This window comes from Ascaphus truei, chromosome 1, assembly GCF_040206685.1.
Source record: "Ascaphus truei isolate aAscTru1 chromosome 1, aAscTru1.hap1, whole genome shotgun sequence".
In the NCBI taxonomy this organism is placed as follows: domain Eukaryota; kingdom Metazoa; phylum Chordata; class Amphibia; order Anura; family Ascaphidae; genus Ascaphus; species Ascaphus truei.
In genome coordinates, this window is record NC_134483.1 from 156,999,312 (window position 1) to 157,019,842 (window position 20,531).

The 20,531-nt window shown below is 36.7% G+C and overlaps 1 protein-coding gene across 40 annotated transcripts in view; it reads left to right on the top strand.

Moving 5' to 3' along the window:
* The window catches only part of PTPRD (protein tyrosine phosphatase receptor type D), a 1,925,499-nt gene that overhangs the window by 1,680,249 nt on the left and 224,719 nt on the right, over window positions 1-20,531 (top strand). For 10 of the 40 annotated variants that reach the window (XM_075596164.1, XM_075596174.1, XM_075596128.1 and 7 more), the window contains 10 exons: window positions 980-1,168; window positions 4,345-4,353; window positions 4,975-4,992; window positions 6,565-6,675; window positions 10,092-10,361; window positions 11,257-11,838; window positions 12,426-12,559; window positions 13,420-13,564; window positions 15,642-15,947; window positions 16,678-16,871. In XM_075596164.1, coding sequence (XP_075452279.1) covers window positions 980-1,168; window positions 4,345-4,353; window positions 4,975-4,992; window positions 6,565-6,675; window positions 10,092-10,361; window positions 11,257-11,838; window positions 12,426-12,559; window positions 13,420-13,564; window positions 15,642-15,947; window positions 16,678-16,871 — 1,958 coding nt within the window. Of the gene's footprint in view, window positions 1-979; window positions 1,169-4,344; window positions 4,354-4,974; window positions 4,993-6,564; window positions 6,676-6,805; window positions 7,932-10,091; window positions 10,362-11,256; window positions 11,839-12,425; window positions 12,560-13,419; window positions 13,565-15,641; window positions 15,948-16,677; window positions 16,872-20,531 lie in introns of those variants that run through there. The other 30 variants (XM_075596225.1, XM_075596254.1, XM_075596405.1 and 27 more) reach the window with 10 other exon arrangements.

The window sequence follows — 20,531 nt, forward strand, 5'->3', positions numbered from 1 at the left end:
CCGCCAACGGATTGCTGAAACCGCTGATATGATTCTGTAAATGCATTCACAGGTTGCGCAATCTGTGGTGTGTATTAGTAATAACAATAAAAAATCCGCCAAATGCGAACCGCCCTTTTTGAGATTGGCTGAAATCTGTGGACTGAAGGAACCGCCGATCTGCTGCAGATTCAACTCCGCACAAAAAATCGCCCAGCTCTAGATCAGGGCAATAACATCTGCTACATCTGTACTTGGTGCCTTTTTTGAGAAGTATCTGAGAGTGAAGTGTCTGAGTAAGAAGGAGGACTATTGAATCCTGTTACAAAGATACATCTATTAATTGTAAATAGTACCTGGAACTGACTCAGTAGTATATTCATGTATTCTGCAATTCATTTGTAGCACAGTACAGATCGGCGATTATTTTTTGGCGGATTTGGATCAGCAGTGGATCAGTTGGTTCCTTTGGTCTGCGGATTTCAGCGGATCAATCTTTAAAGGGACGATTCGCGTTTTTGCAGATTTTGTATTATTATTATTACCAATACATTTAGCGGATTGCGCAACCCATCGACGGATTCGACAAATCGATCCTCAGGTTGTATCCAGCAGCGGTTTTTGATGAATACACACGGATTAAAACTGACCAAATTTGTTTGTGGATTTTATACGGCAATACGAATTTTGGGTTGAAAATGCGAGAAAATCCGGGAAATGGATTAGGATGGATTCACCCATCTTTATATAGAAGGGACACACATATTGATATGAATCTGTATTGATAATGTATATTTTTATTTGTTATGTTCACTATCTTTATACATTAGTTCTAATTTATTCACTAGTTCATGCTACATAGAGAGTGACACCCTTCTTGTCTATTCCTTGTATGCAGGGTAATTCATAAATGTTCATTGCATTTAATAGGCCACATTTATCATAGAATCTGAAAAAAGAAATTGTAGAACATTTCCTAATAACCTGCTTTTCTTTTTAGAGGACCAAATTCCACGTGGTTTTCCCACCATAGACATGGGCCCTCAATTAAAGGTGGTTGAGCGAACACGTACAGCCACCATGTTATGTGCAGCCAGTGGAAACCCTGATCCAGAAATAACTTGGTTCAAAGACTACTTGCCCGTAGATACCAGCAACAACAATGGGCGCATTAAACAGTTACGATCAGGTAGGGTCTTGTTACCGTTAAAGTTAACTCCAAGAGTTGTTCTCTCTCACTTTCTTTTTTGCTTTTATTTTTAGGTAAAGATTTTCTCCTCCTCCTCTCTTCTCTGTGTTATTTAGTATGTTGTTCACGTCTGTGGTGTTGTCATAGCCTGTTCCAAAGTCTGTGTGTGCGTGTGTTTCGCAGCTTCTGTCTACTCCTCATTGCCCACTGCTGTGACTGTACTTCAATATTTTTATTTATTTTACTGCTTTTCTGCAGTATTTGACAGATCCATTCCTCTTCGTTTTTCGTTTCTTTATTAATTTCAACAAACTTATTTCAACATTGGGCTTCATTCAGAAATTGGAAGGAGTACCAATGGCAACTTTCCATTACAATCAAAACTCATATTGAAACTCTAACAGGATCAATACAATTCTATTTGATGATGTCCTTTCTACATCTGAAACCACCAAAGACTAGCAAGTCGGGATCCATCATCTCACCTCTGACTAATATACAAAGTGTAATAGTTTTTTATTAGAGCATACACTAATATAACGACAAGGAGGTTACATTGGAAAGCAACTCTTTTACCACCTTAGTAACACACACACTAAAGCTTTCCAACCTCTAAAAAATACCTGGATCTGCTAAAGCCTGTGTTTGGTCTAGGATCCAGATCTTGCTGCCCTCTCTCTGGCTTATGCACTCTCCTAAAAGCTCTTCCAACCCTACCCTGGCTTATTCCTTTGCTTTTGTTAGTCCTAAAATAAGAATTTGAAACCCTTCAGTGCGGCAGTTGCCTGCATCGCTTTGGTAACATGTGCAGAATACTCCTGCATCGAAGGGTAATTTTTTCTTAAAACGCATCCCAAACTAATGCAAGATGATGCCAGATTTGACATAAACATTGGCACTAAAATGCAGCAGATTCTAAGGCCCAGATACACCAACCACCGGTAAAAGGGAGTTAATATTGCACCCGGTAAAAATACAATAACTTGTCTTGTTACCACAATTTTAGGATGTATACATCAGGAGTGCACAAACTTTTTTCTTTGCGCCCCCCTGCCTGCTCTCCCCCCCTGCTCGCGTCCCCGTCCCCCCTTTACCTTTTCTCTGGCGTTGCCATGCAGCATTGTCATGATAATGTGTCGTCAGAAGCCGCCAGAGAGAGGTAAGAGGGAGTTACAGAGGCCTAGTGCGCTCCCTCTGCATTTTATTTAAATGTTGAAGGGAAGAGTGTGATGCCTCTGTAAGCCCTGCCCCCCCCTAGAAAATGTTGCGCCCCCCAGTTTGCACACCCCTGCTATACATCAATATTGTGGTAATAATTTACTAGGTGCGATATTTAACCCAACGTTGCAATGCGGGAATGAATGCAACCGTTAATAATGCATTAATTACCACATCGCAATTGCAGTAATACTATTTCTACGATAGGCTTCTGTAATTAATATTACTACAAACTTTATGGTAGAAATAACATTAACCCCTTTGATGCATGTAGTTACCAAGGCATACCACAGGAATCAAAGGGGTAAATATAATACAAAATATGCACTACTTACCCCCCTTGGCTACTTCAGTGGCTAGTAAAGCAATTCCACACAATGCTTTACTAACCGCTAAGTAATCAAGGGATTAATCCTTACCACCACCACTCAGGGAGGTCTAATCACCCACCATGGGGCAACTATCCCCATCATCCAGCCTCCCTATCCCCCACCCACCACCAACAAACCTACCCCCTCTAGACTAATGGCCACTAGCCTATTAGCCAAATGGGGAAAATAGTTATTTTGGCCATTAAAACAACTTAAAATATATGTAATAAAAAAAAGGTTCATACATATCTAATTTTTTTAATTTCAGCTATAAACCATGTGATTGTCCCTGTGTCTACCTAGGCCTTCAATGGGGGGTTTAATAACGTGAAGTTCTTTTGATTATGTATTTATTTTAAACATTTTTTTATTTAAATGCTTTTCAATGGGCAAAAGTCCCATTAGCCATATTTGACTAATAGGACTATTGTCCATTTTTCTAGTTTGAGATAGAGGGGTGGATGATGCCACCCTGGGAAGGGTGGTTAACCCCTTGATTGCCTTAGGAGTTAGTAAAGCATTGCATATCAATGCTTTACTAGCCAGTAAGGTAGTCAACATGGGTAGGCAGTGTATTATTATTATTATTTTTATTTTAATGGAAAAAAGCCAAACCTTTTTGGGCTAATCGGGCTATTGCCCATTGATATAGAGGGTGCGTGTTCAGTTTGATGAGGTGGGTGAACGTGGTTGTTTGCCTGGGGTGGGTGGTTAGGCCACCTGGGGGGAGGGGGCTGTGTTTGGGCTTAACCCCTTGGTTACCTTAGGGGTTAGTAAAGCATTGCCATGCAATGCTTTACTAGCCACTAAGGCAGCCAGCGGGGCTATGTAATGTCTTCAAATGTTTATATTAAACCCTTTTTAGCCCTTTGTGGTCGACTAGTTATGGGAAACCCTGACTAATTGACCACTTGGGCTATTAAGAGGTTCCTATTTACTATAATGAATTTTAAGGTATATTTTATCATCTATTCCCAGGTTGGTTTAGCTTATCTTGTCTATGTATATACTGTAATAGGCAATATATTGTCCATTATATACATAAGGTATGCAAGACAGGGCTAATGCCAGCCTTAGAGTAGGCTATAAAAAAAACCTGCGGTATTTCTGCCATTAATCCTGTCCCCAAAAAATAGGCATATGATGTACGGCGATAATACAAAAACAATGCGGTATTGAGCATAATTTTTTTACTAGATACGATATTTTTAACAGATCCAAATAAAAAAAAGCGTTATTTTTAGTGGTGCTGCAATGATGTATGGCACTATAAGAATAACACACTTTTTTTGGGTGGTAATACCTCAATTTATGGTTACCGCAACTTGGTGTATCCAGGCCTAAGATGTTAAATGACCTGTCCTCCCAAAATCCTGGCTTTCTGACCTGTCCTGTGCTGTTCAAATCCTCTTGTTAATTGCCTATTTGCTTGTTGTCAGCGGAAAATGTGTAAAAATGATCTTATTTTTAATGTAACTTAAGCATTAATTTTCACAATGTGACATAGAGCTTTAACGAGTGCCAAATTATAAGGAATATAATAATATTTTTATGCTGTCTTTCTTCTCTCCGTATTTAAATCTCCAGAATCTATTGGTAAGTGCTTAGTTCTGAAGCGCACTTCACCCCCCTCCCCTCCCACCAATTTCCATACTTAGATAAGCCCTTGTACTCTTCTTAGTATTGTTAAAATGCATGGCATGCATTTTACTACTGGCTAGTGTAGTCACAAGACCTTTGTAGTGGCACACACACACCTTCACAAAACTGTTGTAGCAAACCTAGCAACACCTTCCTATTAGAAAATACCCCCCAGTTTCACGATGATACCTTGTCCTTGACACCACAGTGTTTGTTACCCAAAGGCCCTTCACATATCCTTTAGACTGTTAAATAAAAGTGTTCCCCTAAACCTCCTCTTAAATGTACGAACCAACATGCTAATTTAATTGAGTCTTTAAAATATAATGTCAACTCCCTACTAATCAATCCTGTCTGTGCTACTCTGAGAATGGCAGTGCCATTTTTGGGGCCCGTTGCTCTCTGTGGTACAGTGCAACTTGCACTTATGACCTAATACTTCTATTCAGTATATTCCTGTTTTCCATTTTTATTCTGTAAATCTAATTTAATTCTTCTTCCAAAGCCCTATCCTCCTCCTTCTGGTACTAATGATTCTTCTTTCTAATCTTATTTGCATTCATATTATCCACCCAGGTGGTACACCAATAAGAGGTAAGAGTGTTGTACTAACATTCACAGAATGATATTATTCATTCTTTCTGTCCTTCCATCCTTCTCATCTCTGTTCTGCTCATCATTTAAATAAAAAATGAAAAAAAAAATCATATTTTATTAAGTTTGTCCTATTTGTTTTTTCACCACTGACTCATGTGTCTTTTTCATGTTTTTTTTTTATTTTAGTTATGTTTAATATAATAATTTAAGTTGTGATATGCTTCAAAGAAAGCATATCAAGGTCTTTTGACCACAGCCCAGTCACAGCTTTCCATTTGTCCCTCTTTTTTTCTTTTTTTTTTTTCTTTTTTTCTTTTTTCTTTTTTTTTTTTTGTCCGACCGACTGGAGAGAAAGAAATCATATTTTTTCTTCCTTAGCTGTTCTTGTTCTGGACCTAGGCCACTTGGTCTAAGGAACAGTTGGAGGCATGCAGAAGACAACCGGGAATATCACGTTTTTGCCTTTATCTTTCAGAGGTGTTTTGGCTTTTGGTCTTGTATTTGTTCTTCTTGTTTTTTTTTTTTTTTCTTTTTTTTCCTTTTAATGTTTTAGAAATAAATATAGCCTTTTCCTCTTGCAAATTCACAGAAATGCTTTTTCTCCCACTCACTTTTTCTTGGATGTCTTAATCACCTTTTTGGATCATCTGTTCTACAGGCTTTGGAAGCACAAGGTTGACAATCCTGTGTCTCAGTGGTATGCTTGTGGTACTGGTTTTTGATGTACTGAAACAATGTTTAAACTTTTCTTGTTTTGCATTTTTCTTGGGTTTTGTGACACCACACTGCTAATCCCACCTGTGGATTTTGATGGGTGTCTTAGGGGGCCTTCCGAGGACCTCAAGCAGTGATTGGTTAGTTTCTTACTGTCTTGGCATTAGCCATGATTTTATAGATTTTTATCTTCTAATTCAACTACTCTTTGTTTTCCAGCACACATTCTTAAATTGTAAGTTGTACCAAAGTGTCTATCTTTTAAACCTGCATGTCTTACGGGAGTTTTGTCTCTTGAACGAATATTTTGATTGATATGTTTAACTAATACAATTTCTTTTTTTTTTTTTTTTTTTTTTTTACTCCAAGCAGCCTTTTTTTTATACTTGCTGCATATTTTTGGCTTTCTTCAAAAGAAGACTTTCTTAAAATTCTTCCTGACCTAATTTTTAAGCATTATCTTTTCTTGTACCCCTCCTATATTGAAAAAAAATATATACAAAAATAGTATGACAAAAGTATAATATATTTTGTTTTATTTCAAAGCCATACTTCCTTGAAGCAGTCTCACTCATATTCATTGTAATAACCTTAAGGGAAAAAAAAAAGTTATATATCAGTGTTGTTGAAACATATAACTGTTTATATTGTTTCTCTAAACTAGCAATGATTAAGTGACAAAAATGTGACTATGTTTTACCATTGCATCATTTTCTGTCTGTGGCCCGTAGCAAGAAACGACGTTGATTGGACCTTCGCATTCAGGGCATTTCTTTTTGTTTTAAGGTTATGGTGATAGGCTCAATAGAACCCTCTCTGATTATGCTTTTGGCTGTGTATTTTGTATCTGAACAGGTGCCCTCCAAATTGAGCAGAGTGAAGAATCTGACCAGGGCAAATATGAGTGTGTTGCAACCAACAGTGCGGGGACACGCTATTCTGCTCCTGCCAATCTATATGTAAGAGGTAGGAATGACAAAACCCTGGTGTCTACTCTTTACACAGACACAGGGCTATTACTCTCAGGATGTACTCATTTACTTCAGTATTAGGCAAACTGATATGGTAATAGGAAAGTGGACAACATATCACTGAGCAGTTCAGAGAAAAGGGATATATATTTCTATCTTTGCCTCTGGGTTGTAAGTATATTTACATCTTTACATCTTAACAGCTATTTTTCCTGCATCAATTTAGATGTGTGTTTTGCCTTTATTTCTGGGTTGTTTTTTTTTTTTTTTTTAATCTAAATCCTGAGTTGATTGCTTGATGTGCTACTAATGAATTGCAGATGAGATTCAAGGCATCATGATGGACATACTTACTGCCTCTGCCTTAAAGTTCTAACGGATAACCTTCTAACCTTAAACAGCACTATGTACAGAACATAACTGTATTTTCATCACCCTTTTTTTACTACTTTCCTTCTTTATTTTTATTTTTATTAATTCTATATTTAATGGAAAATGTAATCCCTTTCACTACAGTGAAGAACTGGCTGTTCTTCTTCAAAAAAAATAAATGGATTGTCCTTGTGGCATGCATGAATTATGAGGATACATTCAGATGATTCCGTAAAGTAATTGAAATGATTCATTTGAATTTAAACCAACGAAAAAGTGTCCTTTGATTTAGAAAGGCAGTCTTTCTTTGTGCCAGTGCTAGCAATGACTGGTTCATGTATCGTTCTGCCCAGTTCAAGAGCTATAATCCATATCCTTCTCAACTCTGTATGAAAAAGGTGAAGAGTAATATGTACTAGAAGCGAAACAGCTCATTACTGTCGTGTTAGAGATCTTAGGAACATATCTAGCTTAGTTTTGAAATTTTGTTTAAGAGCAGACCGTAGCTGTGTATCTCAGTACACATTATCTTTAATATCTCAGTACACATTATCTTTAATATCTCACCGCACACAATAAAGATTGTTGTTTGATCCTGTTTCTAAAAAAAAAACAAAAAAACGTACTTTATAGACCCCGGAAAGATCATTTTATTTTTGAATAAACGTAAAATTTCAAAAAGGCTAGCTATTGCTTCTGACCTCCAGAAATGCTAACTTAAGTGTAGGCTAGGAAGGTTTAACAAGTAGTGATGTTCAAAAAGCAGTTGAAAGCCTTGATATGGCCTTTTTACTCTCTCTGTGTTTCCCTTGTTTTTCTCCTTTCCTCATTTCATTGTGTTCTGCATCAAACCCCTACATCCCTCAGAGCTGCGAGAAGGTTGGTGTGTTTTTTACTTTTTACCCACCTTACAAAAACTAATAATTCAAACAATAACAAAGAATACAAATGAAATGAATGTAGCTGCACTGTGACCTTTTTTCAGTTAATGCCATGGTTCAGCAATGAATGCTCTGGCCATGGCTACTTATGCTGCTGGTATCTAACTGTGATGCATGATGGGAGAATGAACTTGAGAGCATGGCAACCTTTGGTCTAGTAACGTGTTAATTTTTCTTACATTTATTATTTGTTGTATGCTTAGATTACTGCTTGGTATGAACATTAGCCACATCCTGCAGTGGATATGTAGTTCAGGCATGAAGACATTTTATTTTTTTTTGGAGGTGGAATCTATATAACACCTCAATTGTATTTTCTGCATGGGCTCCTATTGCTTGTTTTGTGTAGTCGACGTGAAGTGCTTGCTCTTTGTCCCCACACACCTGCCTGTCATGCCGTCACACGATCATTACAGTAAGACCCTCTTCAATTATTCACTGCAAATCTCACAGATATCTTTACATTTCACAGATTTATTTATTTTTAATCCCATCAGTGCTAATGCTGTGGCACTAATGAAATTAACAAACAATATAAGGTGTTCAAGGTGAACTAACACAGTATTTTCTTAACATAAATTGCCCGATTGCGCACCGACATTACGCCCCCAGGATGTGTAACCAAAACATTTCTTCCTCTATGTGAGTGAAGTGGTTAAAGCACGTGCTGCTTGGATTACTGTGATTTGACATTTATAAATGTCCAAAATCCAATGTGGTTTGTTCACCAATATCTAAGGTGACACAATATATGTAATTGTAAGGTTAGTCTATCCGTGTTGCAAAGTTGCATCATATTTTAGACAATGTCATCACAAGTGCCCAGAAACAACTTTGTTCCGTGATAAGATTAACACAAGTGTTATTATTTTGACAACATGAACCATAATAAATTACATAAAAATTAGCCAACGGTCCAGTCATCTTTGCACTTTTGCACTATCTGAATATTTGAAGCAGGAACACTAGTATCCCGATGCTTGGTAGTGTTCCTACAAAGTGTATGCTTGTTTCAATTATATTAACCCCCCTGCTCCCTGCTACTTGTTTTAGAAACCGCTGTTTTAATCCAGTAGCTGTTGCTTTTCCTCAAATATGAACGTAACAAAACCTTGAATGTTACCTGCCATGCTCTTCTTTTTCAGTATGCTCACAGACATAGTGGCATTTTAACAGCTTCAGCCTAATCTAATACTGCCCCTCCTGTATTACCCTTTCTTTCCCTAAATCTCAAACCTGTCATAACCAACCCTTTCTAGTTGTGTTTTATCACCCATGTCCTCTCTATTCTTTGAGCGTGAATATGTAGGATATATAAAGAAATACATATTTAAATACACTGTCAAATATGATTCTGAAATTCCCAAAGCATGGTTGCCTAGACCTCAGTCATTTGCTTGCATGCATGACCAAATCCAGTATTTGTACTGGCTTTGTCTTGTTTCTTTTTAATGTGACAATGTATGTATGTATGTATATATATATATATATATATATATATATATATATATATATATATATATATATATATATATATGTGTGTATATATATATATATATATATATATATATATATAATTTTCAGTTTTTGTTTAAGTGTTAGTGTGAGGTCTTCAGGCTCCATACTCCTTTGAGTCTGAAAGCGAGCTACAGTAGATTGTACTATCAGTGTACTGTAGATGTGTTTCAGGGATGTGATGTGACAATGTGATTCAACACATTTATTCACATTGACTGGAAGTAGTCAGCATTCCAATTACTGTTATGAAGGCATGCTGGTGATCCTCCAGTCCATCTTTTGAATATATATGTATATAGAATATTACAAGTATATATACATATATATTTGCATGGTGTTTGTGTATTGTACAGTACTTGGTCAATTGTGGGGCCCTGATAGGTCTGAGTAAACGTGTTTAATATACTAGAAAACATTCACATTTACAGAAATGTATGTGCATACATTAATTGTATGTCGTTTGTATTTAATTTGAACTATTATATACAATATTTGTGTTTGTAATGTGCATGCCATATGCCCAACGCTGTATTTCTCCCTTTGTATATGTTATCACCTATTCCCTTTTTGTTTTGTTCAGTTCGTCGAGTTGCACCAAGGTTTTCTATTCCACCCACGAACCATGAGATCATGCCTGGCGGAAGTGTCAATATCACTTGCGTTGCAGTAGGGTCACCAATGCCCTATGTAAAGTGGATGCTGGGTGCCGAAGATCTGACTCCTGAGGATGACATGCCAATTGGAAGAAACGTTCTGGAACTTACTGATGTCAGACAATCAGCCAATTATACATGTGTTGCTATGTCCACCCTCGGTGTTATAGAAGCAGTTGCACAGATAACTGTTAAAGGTAACGAATTTAATTTAGTACATGAATCCTTTTGGACATCTAAAGTCTTCAAGTGAGTTAAATTTGGTATTAAAGGATCGACCCAATATATCTCATAACACATACAGTAATGTACCAGGGTAATTAGCTTTCTTATCTCAATCATTCTTAAAGCAAAAATGTCAATCTTTTGGAGGCAGATCTGTAATGCTGACTGCTTAACTTCACTCTTGACCAGTTTGATTCCCCATGAATATTACCTCCATGACTCAGGACCAAATAAAGAAGGAGATGAAGAAACAGAGGGCACTTTAACCTTGGAAGAGTCAGGCACATCTTGCTTAACACAAAGTAGCCATTTACAAGTTAAATTCTAAAGGGCACGAAACACTTCCTAAGTGTTAAGGTTATTAATTATTTTAAAAGTCTTATCATTGTCAGATCTTTTGGCCATGTCACTACCAATGGTTCACTGTGGTGCTGGGAGGGACTACACCTTTAGAATCAGTGCTCAATTTGTATTGCTGTGTTATAATAATTAGTTTGCAAATTAATATTCTAAAATATTGTCTAAAATATTATTTATTCATATTTTACAGTTTACTAATAATTAAATGAACTGTTATCTGTTTGTTTCCTCCGTGCTAATGCACTACGAGTAGGTGATGGCAGCAAACCATACTCCAACCTTAGTGCGTGATTTGACAGTTAGCATGCTTTTTTACTTAGTCTTCTTATAGAAGGACATATTTAACTGTATCCATGAAAACAGCCAAGTTAGTGCTTATATTCTATAACTAAATGGTATTGGTAGGATTAGTTGTTTATGGTATTGTATGTAATCATCAATATTTGTTTGTATTACCTATTATTGTTATTATTAGTATTATTACTGCTATTATTATTTTATTTTTAGCCTTACCCAAACCTCCAGGCTCTCCCATAGTGACTGAAAGCACTGCTACTAGCATTACATTGACTTGGGATTCAGGAAATCCTGAGCCCATCTCTTACTATATAATCCAACACAAGCCGAAGAGTTCGGAGGAACAATATAAAGAAATTGATGGGGTAGCTACAACACGGTACAGTGTTGCAGGGCTGAGCCCATACTCAGAGTATGAGTTTAGAGTTGTTGCTGTAAACAACATTGGACGAGGCCCTCCCAGTGAGCCAGTAATGACAAGAACATCGGAACAAGCTCCATCCAGTGCTCCTCGGAATGTTCAGGCACGCATGCTAAGCTCAGCCACTGTTTTAGTTCAATGGGAAGAACCTGAGGAACCAAATGGACAGATCCAAGGATACAGAGTTTATTACACTATGGATCCTACACAACATACTAACAGCTGGACAAAGTATAATGTAGCTGACAGTCAAATCACTACTATAGGAAATTTGATACCCCAGAAAACATATTCAGTGAAGGTCCTGGCGTTCACTTCTGTTGGGGATGGACCTCTGTCTAATGAAATACAGGTCATAACGCAGACAGGAGGTACGTTTTTCCTATGCAGCTCTTATCCCTTTGTGTCATAGAAATGAATGTTTAATGTTACAGGTAGATAGATGAAATCATTATATAGTAGTGGATTGCAGAAAAATATCACAAGTAGTGCATTTAAATTTACGTTTTCCTTGTTGAATAAAGATTTTTAAACCTGTAGAGGAAAATCAGGATAGTATATGACATCTAAACAATATAGGCAACAGTGAAACTGTTTCAATGTATAGCCTTTTGCAAGTAAATCATTGCAAACAAGACATTACTTTTTGCAGAGACTACTGTACTTTCATGCAAACATATTTCTAAAAATGTCTTTAGTCATACTCCTAATACTATAAAATTGGCATCAGATCTGGAATACTAGCAATTCAGGGAAGTATTACCAGTGATTTGAAATCTATTACATATCATTTTTCCTTTCCGTTTATTGTATACAACAACAAAAAATGATGTAACCTTAGTGATATATTTGGGATTATGAAATAATCTTGCATTTTGTAAATGCTGTTACATTACCCCATTATTGCTTATGTTTACAACATAAATATTAAACAATAATACAACTTGTATTTCTGCAGTTCCTAGTCAACCACTGCACTTTAAAGCTGAACCAGAATCAGAAACAAGTATACTGCTTTCCTGGACTCCTCCACGTTCTGACACCATATCTAACTATGAGCTGTATTATAAAGAAGGAGACCATGCGGAGGAGGTAAATGTTTGGTACAACTTTATATTATTACGTTTACTTAACCATGCTAAGCTTTAGTGCCCCTTACTGGCAATTCATATGAATATGCTGTATGGTGGCTTATCCATCTTTGTGCCCAGAGGTCCGGCGACACCAGAGCACCACGGACATCTGAAATGTGCAGTCATGTGATCGCTTCAGCAGCAATCGCATGACCGCCTCATCCCTTGTTGTCAGAAACAGAAGTGGAGGACTTAAGTTTCGATTGAGCTGACTGCTCTGTTGGAGCAGTCTGCCTGATCAATCCCTAGAAAATTAATACTTCCCCATAGTGTACTCGATATATCAGTAGGGATTCTGACGTGACTGGGCCCATGATGCACCATGTACATCATAAGGGCACAGAGAAAATGAAGGCGTCACACTGCATAGTAATGTACCTTAGGGCCTGTCACTTTTAACACGCCAGTGTCAACTTTGTTTAAGATTTGACGAAGCAGTAAGGATTGCTACAAAAATCAATGTAGTGGCAATTTATTTTTGAAAGAAACACTGATCCTATTGGTGGATCTTATAAGCTCTTTGCCTTTACCATCTGATTTGGCGTTGCCCTTCCTTTCTTGTGAAAATGTGTCTTAGATTACTTTCATTTCTGTCCTCACTTGATCTTTACACTATTCCTTCCTTTAAAATCTTAGTAATTGCTTACAATGTTAGTGTAAACTCTTAAAATCTACATTGTCTTGCCAACTGCTCAAAATATATATATATATACACACACAACTAAATATTAGCATGGAGGTAGTATTCTATAAATGAACTGTGATTTATTGATCCAAATGGGGATTTGTTAAGACAATTTTGATCACTTCTTTCCTTAGCAGTTTATTACTATTGAGCCAAGCACGTCATACCGGCTGCAAGGACTGAAGCCAAACAGCTTGTACTACTTTCGTTTGGCCGCCCGTGCTCCACCAGGCCTTGGCGCTTCTACTGCAGAAATTACAGCCAGAACCATGCAGTCAAGTAGGTCTCGCTCCTTAATTATTTCCTTCTGCATTCAATGCCTCTAAGGCAATAATACCTGCTTAGCCAAGATAGGGTTATTTTACCGCATCAAGGAGACAGGAGAATACATGAAGATTCTGGGACAGTAGCAACTCAACCATGAAAGCAAACAAAATAGTGATAGACTATTTTAAGATTTAGGCCCATATTTATGAAGCGTTGCCAGAAGGGTATGTTCAGGCTTTCTGTTGTCATACCATTTTGATAAGAATGTGACTGTATTATCAATTTTGAAGTGTCAGTTCATAGGTGCAGCTATTGAAAATGGATGCAACAGATTCAAAAACACCCTTCAGAGCCATTACAGCATTGTCATGATTAATTATATAACACTGTTGTGAGGTGTTTTCAACAACCTTAAATGAGTGGCTGATATTGCTTAAAAAGAGCTTATTGTACTTTAGAAAAAGACTGGAAGAATGTCCACAGAGTTTCTACAGTATTTGCATATGTTTGCAGCACTTTTCTGTTTGATGTGTCATTTAGAAATGTGAGCCTTTTCAATGTGTGTCCCAATGCAAATGCTATTTAGCTAAAATGTCACTATAAATCTACGTGGCCAACATTTCAGTTGGTTCTGAAATTGTCAGAGCTTTGCTTGGAGAACATTTTAATTTATCCTAAGATTCTGTGGACCTCATATTTAGGGCACTTAATTTGTACTTAACAAAAAAACACAAATTCATGGTGCACTGTTAAGAGTACGTTAATGGTACATTGTGCCTCCAAACACTATTACTTTGTCACTTACTGTATCTCACATAGCCAAGCAAGAGAAATTTATTCTTTAACATAATAGCTTATTTGTTTTAGCAAATACCTGAGCCATGTGAAGATAATTGTGTATATTGGTTCTTTTTCTATGAAAATAATGGATTTTATTTTGAGAATTGTTGTTAAGATCTTAAATGCTTTATTGTGTGTCCAATTCTATAGTTACGTAGAATGACACTTGCAGTTCTGAGACTGTTCCCTTCAGCACTAAAAAGTTTAATATGTTAGAGCTGCATGTAGGTATATGCACAGTACTATTAGTCTGGGTTTATTCCTGTCAACAAAGCATACCTAGCTCTGCTCAGATTTGTATTTTTTAATGTGTTTTTCCGTTAATATCTTGGAGGATTGATGTTAGCACGGATATGTCAGTAGATATTTATTAGTGGGTTACTAATTCTTTGTTAGCAAATATGTCCCCTTGAAGATAAAAAAAAATTAATAAAACTGAGAGCTGGCATAGCAGCTGATGTCTATGGGTAAGTACAAGTTTAAGTCAAAACCAACAAGCCCGTTTTATATTCTGGTACGTAAACTTTTGCATTAGCTTCTCATTATATTCAAATTATTTTGCATGCTTATTGTAGCACCAGTCCTTTTTTAATTAGTTATTTTCAATCAAACATTATTTGGATGCCACCTGAATATTAGTAACACTGGATTTTTTACGATTTCTGTTTTCCTCGAAAACATTTTATTTTGTTTTGTTTTTTAAGCTGGCTGCCACTTAAAGCATGTTTTAATAAACGTAAACTGATCATCAAGTAATAGTCTACCTTCTACCCCGAAGGGCTGGAGAGGCCTTGTACCAAGCAATGTATTCTAGTCCTCTCCTATGGTAATTGGGTCATTATTTATAGATGAGTTAATAATATAATAAGCATAATATACAACATGCATTAATTGCAGCCAGCAAGAGAAGTTTAATAAGCAAATGTAGTAGGTTGTTTGTTAATGGAGAATTTTAAGTACAGGTAGGTAATATTACTGTTAGGCTCCATCTTCATACCTCCCCCCCCCCCCCCCAACCCCCACATGTTATCTTACTTGTTCATGTCTTTATTTTTAGTACATTCATTTTAATAAGCCAAGGTGCATTGTGTTTCCTGCAATGTTTTATTTTACATTTTGGTTCTCATTCATTTGCCCAATTTAGTTATTTTTGGTTTTGTTTCTATTTGTTTTTTCCTTTCTTCTTTAATTTTTTTGGATCATTCCTATATTTACACTCCAACCTCCCTTAATACTATACTGAAATCAGAGCCATCAGCTCCTCCAAAAGACATAAGATGTAACAGCCAAAGCTCTACCAGCATCTTGGTAAGTTGGCTACCTCCTCCAGTGGACAAGCAGAATGGCATTATTACGGCATATTCCATCAAGTACACGGGAGTCGATGGAGAAGATGACAAGCCCCATGAAATTGGTGGCATTACTTCAGACACTGAGCAGTACCTTTTGGAACAACTGGAAAAATGGACTCAGTACCGTATCTCTATGATTGCTCACACTGATGTCGGACCTGGCCCAGAGAGTTCTCCAATATTGATTCGGACAGATGAAGATGGTATGTTTGCTCTTCCCCATCAGTTTATACCTCTCACTTTTCCTCAAGCTTCTATATTACTACTGAATATTGGGAGCCCTTATTTTTTTACTGTTCTTTTTTTGTCTGGCTGTTTTTTTTTTTTTTTTTTACTTATAGTCACTGCCTTTTCTATAAAAACAAATCTAATTTTTTCTGCCCCTTTCAAAATCCTTTTATATATCAATCAAAACATTTTTGTTTTGTTTCCGTTTTCTTCTTTTTGTGGTTTGTTCTTGGCATTTTCTGTTAAATGAACCAATCCTCTTTTCCCTGGCTTCTTTGTGCTAACTTCTTTTGTGGAAACTGATGCTCAGCTATTTTGCTTTTTTTTCCATCTTTGGTGATTAGTGTCCTCACTATCGGAGAACAAAAGAAGAAGGCCCAATAATCTGTCAACTTTTTACAGTGAAAACCTGTCATTTTTGGACACCTTTTGTTTTTGTCTTATCATTTGTATCAGTACAACCTTTCAACTTAAATGCTTTGAATGTTCAAAGCATCTTCCTTGGCTTTTTAACATTTTTACATGTTTTTCTCTTTCTCAAATACCCTTTTTTCTTCCACTTTTGCATCAGTCATGTTTTTTGACCTTTTCACTAAATAGTAGAACAGAGTTGTTTGGAATTTTTATTGTTTGAATCAACATCTTTTTAATCAGTGGGTGGGACCAGTGCCTGTAATTTTGTTTTATCAAATGATGTTGTTCCAGTTCCTAGTGGTCCTCCTCGCAAAGTCGAGGTAGAGGCTGTGAACTCCACATCTGTTAAAGTGTCCTGGCGCTCACCTGTGTACAATAAGCAGCATGGTCAAATCCGAGGATACCAAGTGCACTTTGTGAGGATGGAAAATGGCGAGCCCAAAGGCCAACCCATGCTGAAGGACATTATGCTGGCTGATGCGCAGGTACATATTTTTACTCTGTATTAATTCTTACAATATTTTAATAGTTCTAATAAGATTTACATATTTGGGTGTTTCTATATCCATGCCTTGAAAAGTTTGTTTTGAAGCAATGTACAATTTTTTTCTGCTCCAATTCTGAGTTATGTAACAAGCTTGTTAATCAAGTTTATTAGCATTTGTGTACATTTTTAACCAAGTTGGTTTATGCCAGATTAGACCTGGCAAAAAAAGAGATAAGGAATAATGCACAATGGTGCACAGTTTAATATATCGCAATTTAACATGGACATCTATGCAGATCCTCACTATCTCCTCCTACTAACAGTCCACATATTGCAACCTGATGCAACATTGGAGTAAAGTACTTTATCTTGATACACTAATACAGTGACTTTAACAGATAACAGATGGAAATGGCTCCAAAAATGCCCTGATCTCTATATATCTTTATATTTTTGTCACGCTAAGCCTATCATTTTGTGGTCACCAATAGAAATCTGTGATGTCCTCTCTTGAAGACATTGTAGCTTTCTATTTTCTGGCAAAGTACTATTGGTCACTTGGACATATTGTTCTCCTGGACAAGTGTTCTTGTACAGGGGTTTTAAGTGAAATATCTCAAGAACTCGGGTCCCCCGAGATGGCGTTAATGGGGTTTGGCTCCCTCCCAGCCCACATCACGACCCCGCATCTCATAAACGTAAAGGAAATATGGTTCCCAGGGGTTTCATGGTTTAAGGAATCATGGAATATAAACTTTTTCAAATAGTTAAGAAACCAATACTATACAATTGGTAACATGACAAACCAATTTTCAGCCTTTACTAGCAATAAAGGAAATACAGTACATTATTCCATGATTATTAAAGCATAAGTTCATGTAGTAAAAATGAATATTACATAAGCAATGCCTAGGCTAGTGTTTTCAGTTTAGCAATATGTAACATAGTTTTATGGTAACATCCATATCCCGGTGGTAATAAAATAGCACTGTTAGCTGTGATCAGGAAACATATATTTGATTAGAAATTCTCACACAGTGAACAGATCAATAAATGGTCTTTCGGTGACTCATACATGGGTTTCTAACTCTGTTTATGATAAGCCACTATATGAATGTGAGAAGTCAAATAGCTTTCATACAAGCAAAAATGTTCTTTGTTAACACAGTGCATGACTTTAAGGGAATCTCTTAACAAGTCCAATTTCTGACACATACAGTAGGTGAGAACAGGAGATTCACAACTCTATGGTGACATGGCACTATTGATGATTTTTTCCATATTTTGTTAAAGTCTTACAAATATATATATATATATTTTTATAAATGTATATTCAGATACAAAACAAGTTGTAGTGGGTAAAAAAAAGTGACAAAAATTCTGCACCGCACTGTGTACAGCAAATAAAAATACCACTGGTGGGTACATTTACAATTAATTTAAATATATATAATTGCCTACTGAGTTCCTTTAATCAATTTGAATATGTTTAACTGTTTCTGCACAAGGGATTGTCCCTTCCGGACAGTGTGCCTAGTGAGGGTGATTTGAGGTTCTCTTCATAAACTTAAATTCCTTAAATACAGTGCATTTGTAAGGGGGGGGAAGTCATATGAACAGTTACTATTTATATTTTCAAAGTGAATATAAAAGTATAGACTTTAATTAAAGTCAGAAATAGTGAATTTATCTCTGTCACTACATTTGGGCCTTGTTTAGAAAGTCAGATGTGTCAAGGCCATTGATGTCGATAGGATACTACAGTACATTCACTACAGCTATAGCTGTGAACTAAACATACCACTTACTGTAGCAAAATGTCAACTTTACAAATAAAATTAGGTGTTTTGAAACCTTTTTTTGCTTAATTTTACACTCACAATTGGAACAATTTTTGGTAATTATTGTTGCTATTGGCAACATCACTTTTTGATTTGTTGTTTTCCTTTTTAATTGTTGAACATTTGTTTTTGTCTGGTAACAATTTAATCAAAGTTTTATACTGTAGCATTGTGCATAGCAACAATTGGGTTTACCTGGTTATAATCTCATACATATTCGGGTCATATCTCTGTTATCGTGAAAAGTACCTTGTGTCAGAGTCTTCCTAGACATCCTGTTCCCTACCACAGTTCCTTTCTCTGTCCACCGGGTCTGCTGCTGTTTTCGGCCTGCTTTGGGGTTCCTCTGTTGCTCCTGTCCTTATAGTTTCCTGTTTCCTCCCTTGCCTTTGTTTTGTGTCAGACTCCTTATGCCCATGCTTCTGTCTCTGCTTCTGTTCCTGTTCCGTGTTGGAGTCCTGTACACTATTAAAAGCCCTTGCTGGTAATCTGGCTTGTGCCTGTTTGTTCCCTGCTCCCTGGTCTCAGTCCCTGCTCCCTAATCTCAGTTCCTGCTCCCCTGTCCTGCTCCTGCTTTCCTGTTGTCGAACCCTGCTTATGACCCCAACCACGCTACCTGCCGCCTGCCTCCGACCTCTGCTTTTGACCCCAACCACGTTTCCTGCAGCCTGCCTCTGACCTCAGCCTTTGACCCCAACAATCCTTGCTGCTCCAGGAGTCTCCCCGTGACACCTTGTTGTTTTTGAGCCGTAACTAATGGCTTCAAAAAACCTGTGTTGTAATACAGATAAGATGACAGGCAAATGAGAACAGCACAAGATCTCAATTTATTTTTTCTTTTAAGACCTGTAAATATGCACACACAAAGTTGATTGAGGTAATTTGATTCTAATAATGTTGTTTGTCTTCTAAGACAAAGTTAATAGCAATTTCTAATTATATTAATTTATCAACATAAAAGATTTCTCAACTCCCCGAGAGCCCACATTAAAAAGAAACAAACCTATTCAGACAGTGTGCAAAAATGAGAGGTGTTCATTTCATCCTGTTTTTGGTTTTGCCTGTGACATATTTTGCTTTTGCACCTGAACTGTCTGCGCTATTATCACCTGTGATCCTTCCTAGGATCAAAAGAAGGGAAAGGGTCAAACTGGGTGATTTATGTAGTTTTACACAAATCAGATACCTATCGTTAATCTAACTTTTATTAGTCTAAACAGAAACTTAGTTTGACACGTGTAAGCTTACAGTGCCTCATTTGTGTGTCATTCAGGGTTACATAGTGTAAGACCATGACCAAGCAAATTTTCTTCGCCAGCTTAATACCCTTCTGGTGTGACAGTGATGGGGCAGGATAATGGAGGAAATACTGAACATTATTGATATGCATCTCTTTTAGTCCCAATTGGAAAAAATGATTTTCTTTATTTTCAAAGGGAAAAAAAATCACAGATTTGCCTTAAGGCTGGTTACATTTATTTATACCAGTAATTCCTCCATTTGTTTCACAATTGGAACCGGATAATCCCATGGAGCTAAACCACACTATTCTTAGCTCCGGAGCACTCAGTACCAGAGATATATACAGTACTTTTTTTATGTATCAGTAACATGCCGCTGGGTACGTCCAGTAGGAAATCTCTGTTGACGTATGATTGTGGTCATATTGATTTCCCAAAACGGACCAGAAACACTGGCATTCAAAATGTCATATATATATATATATATATTTAAAGTTCAAAGAAATTTTTATGAAGTATAAGTAAGACATTATATTTTTAGGTTATTTACAAAATGTTTTTTTGTGAGCCAAGTTG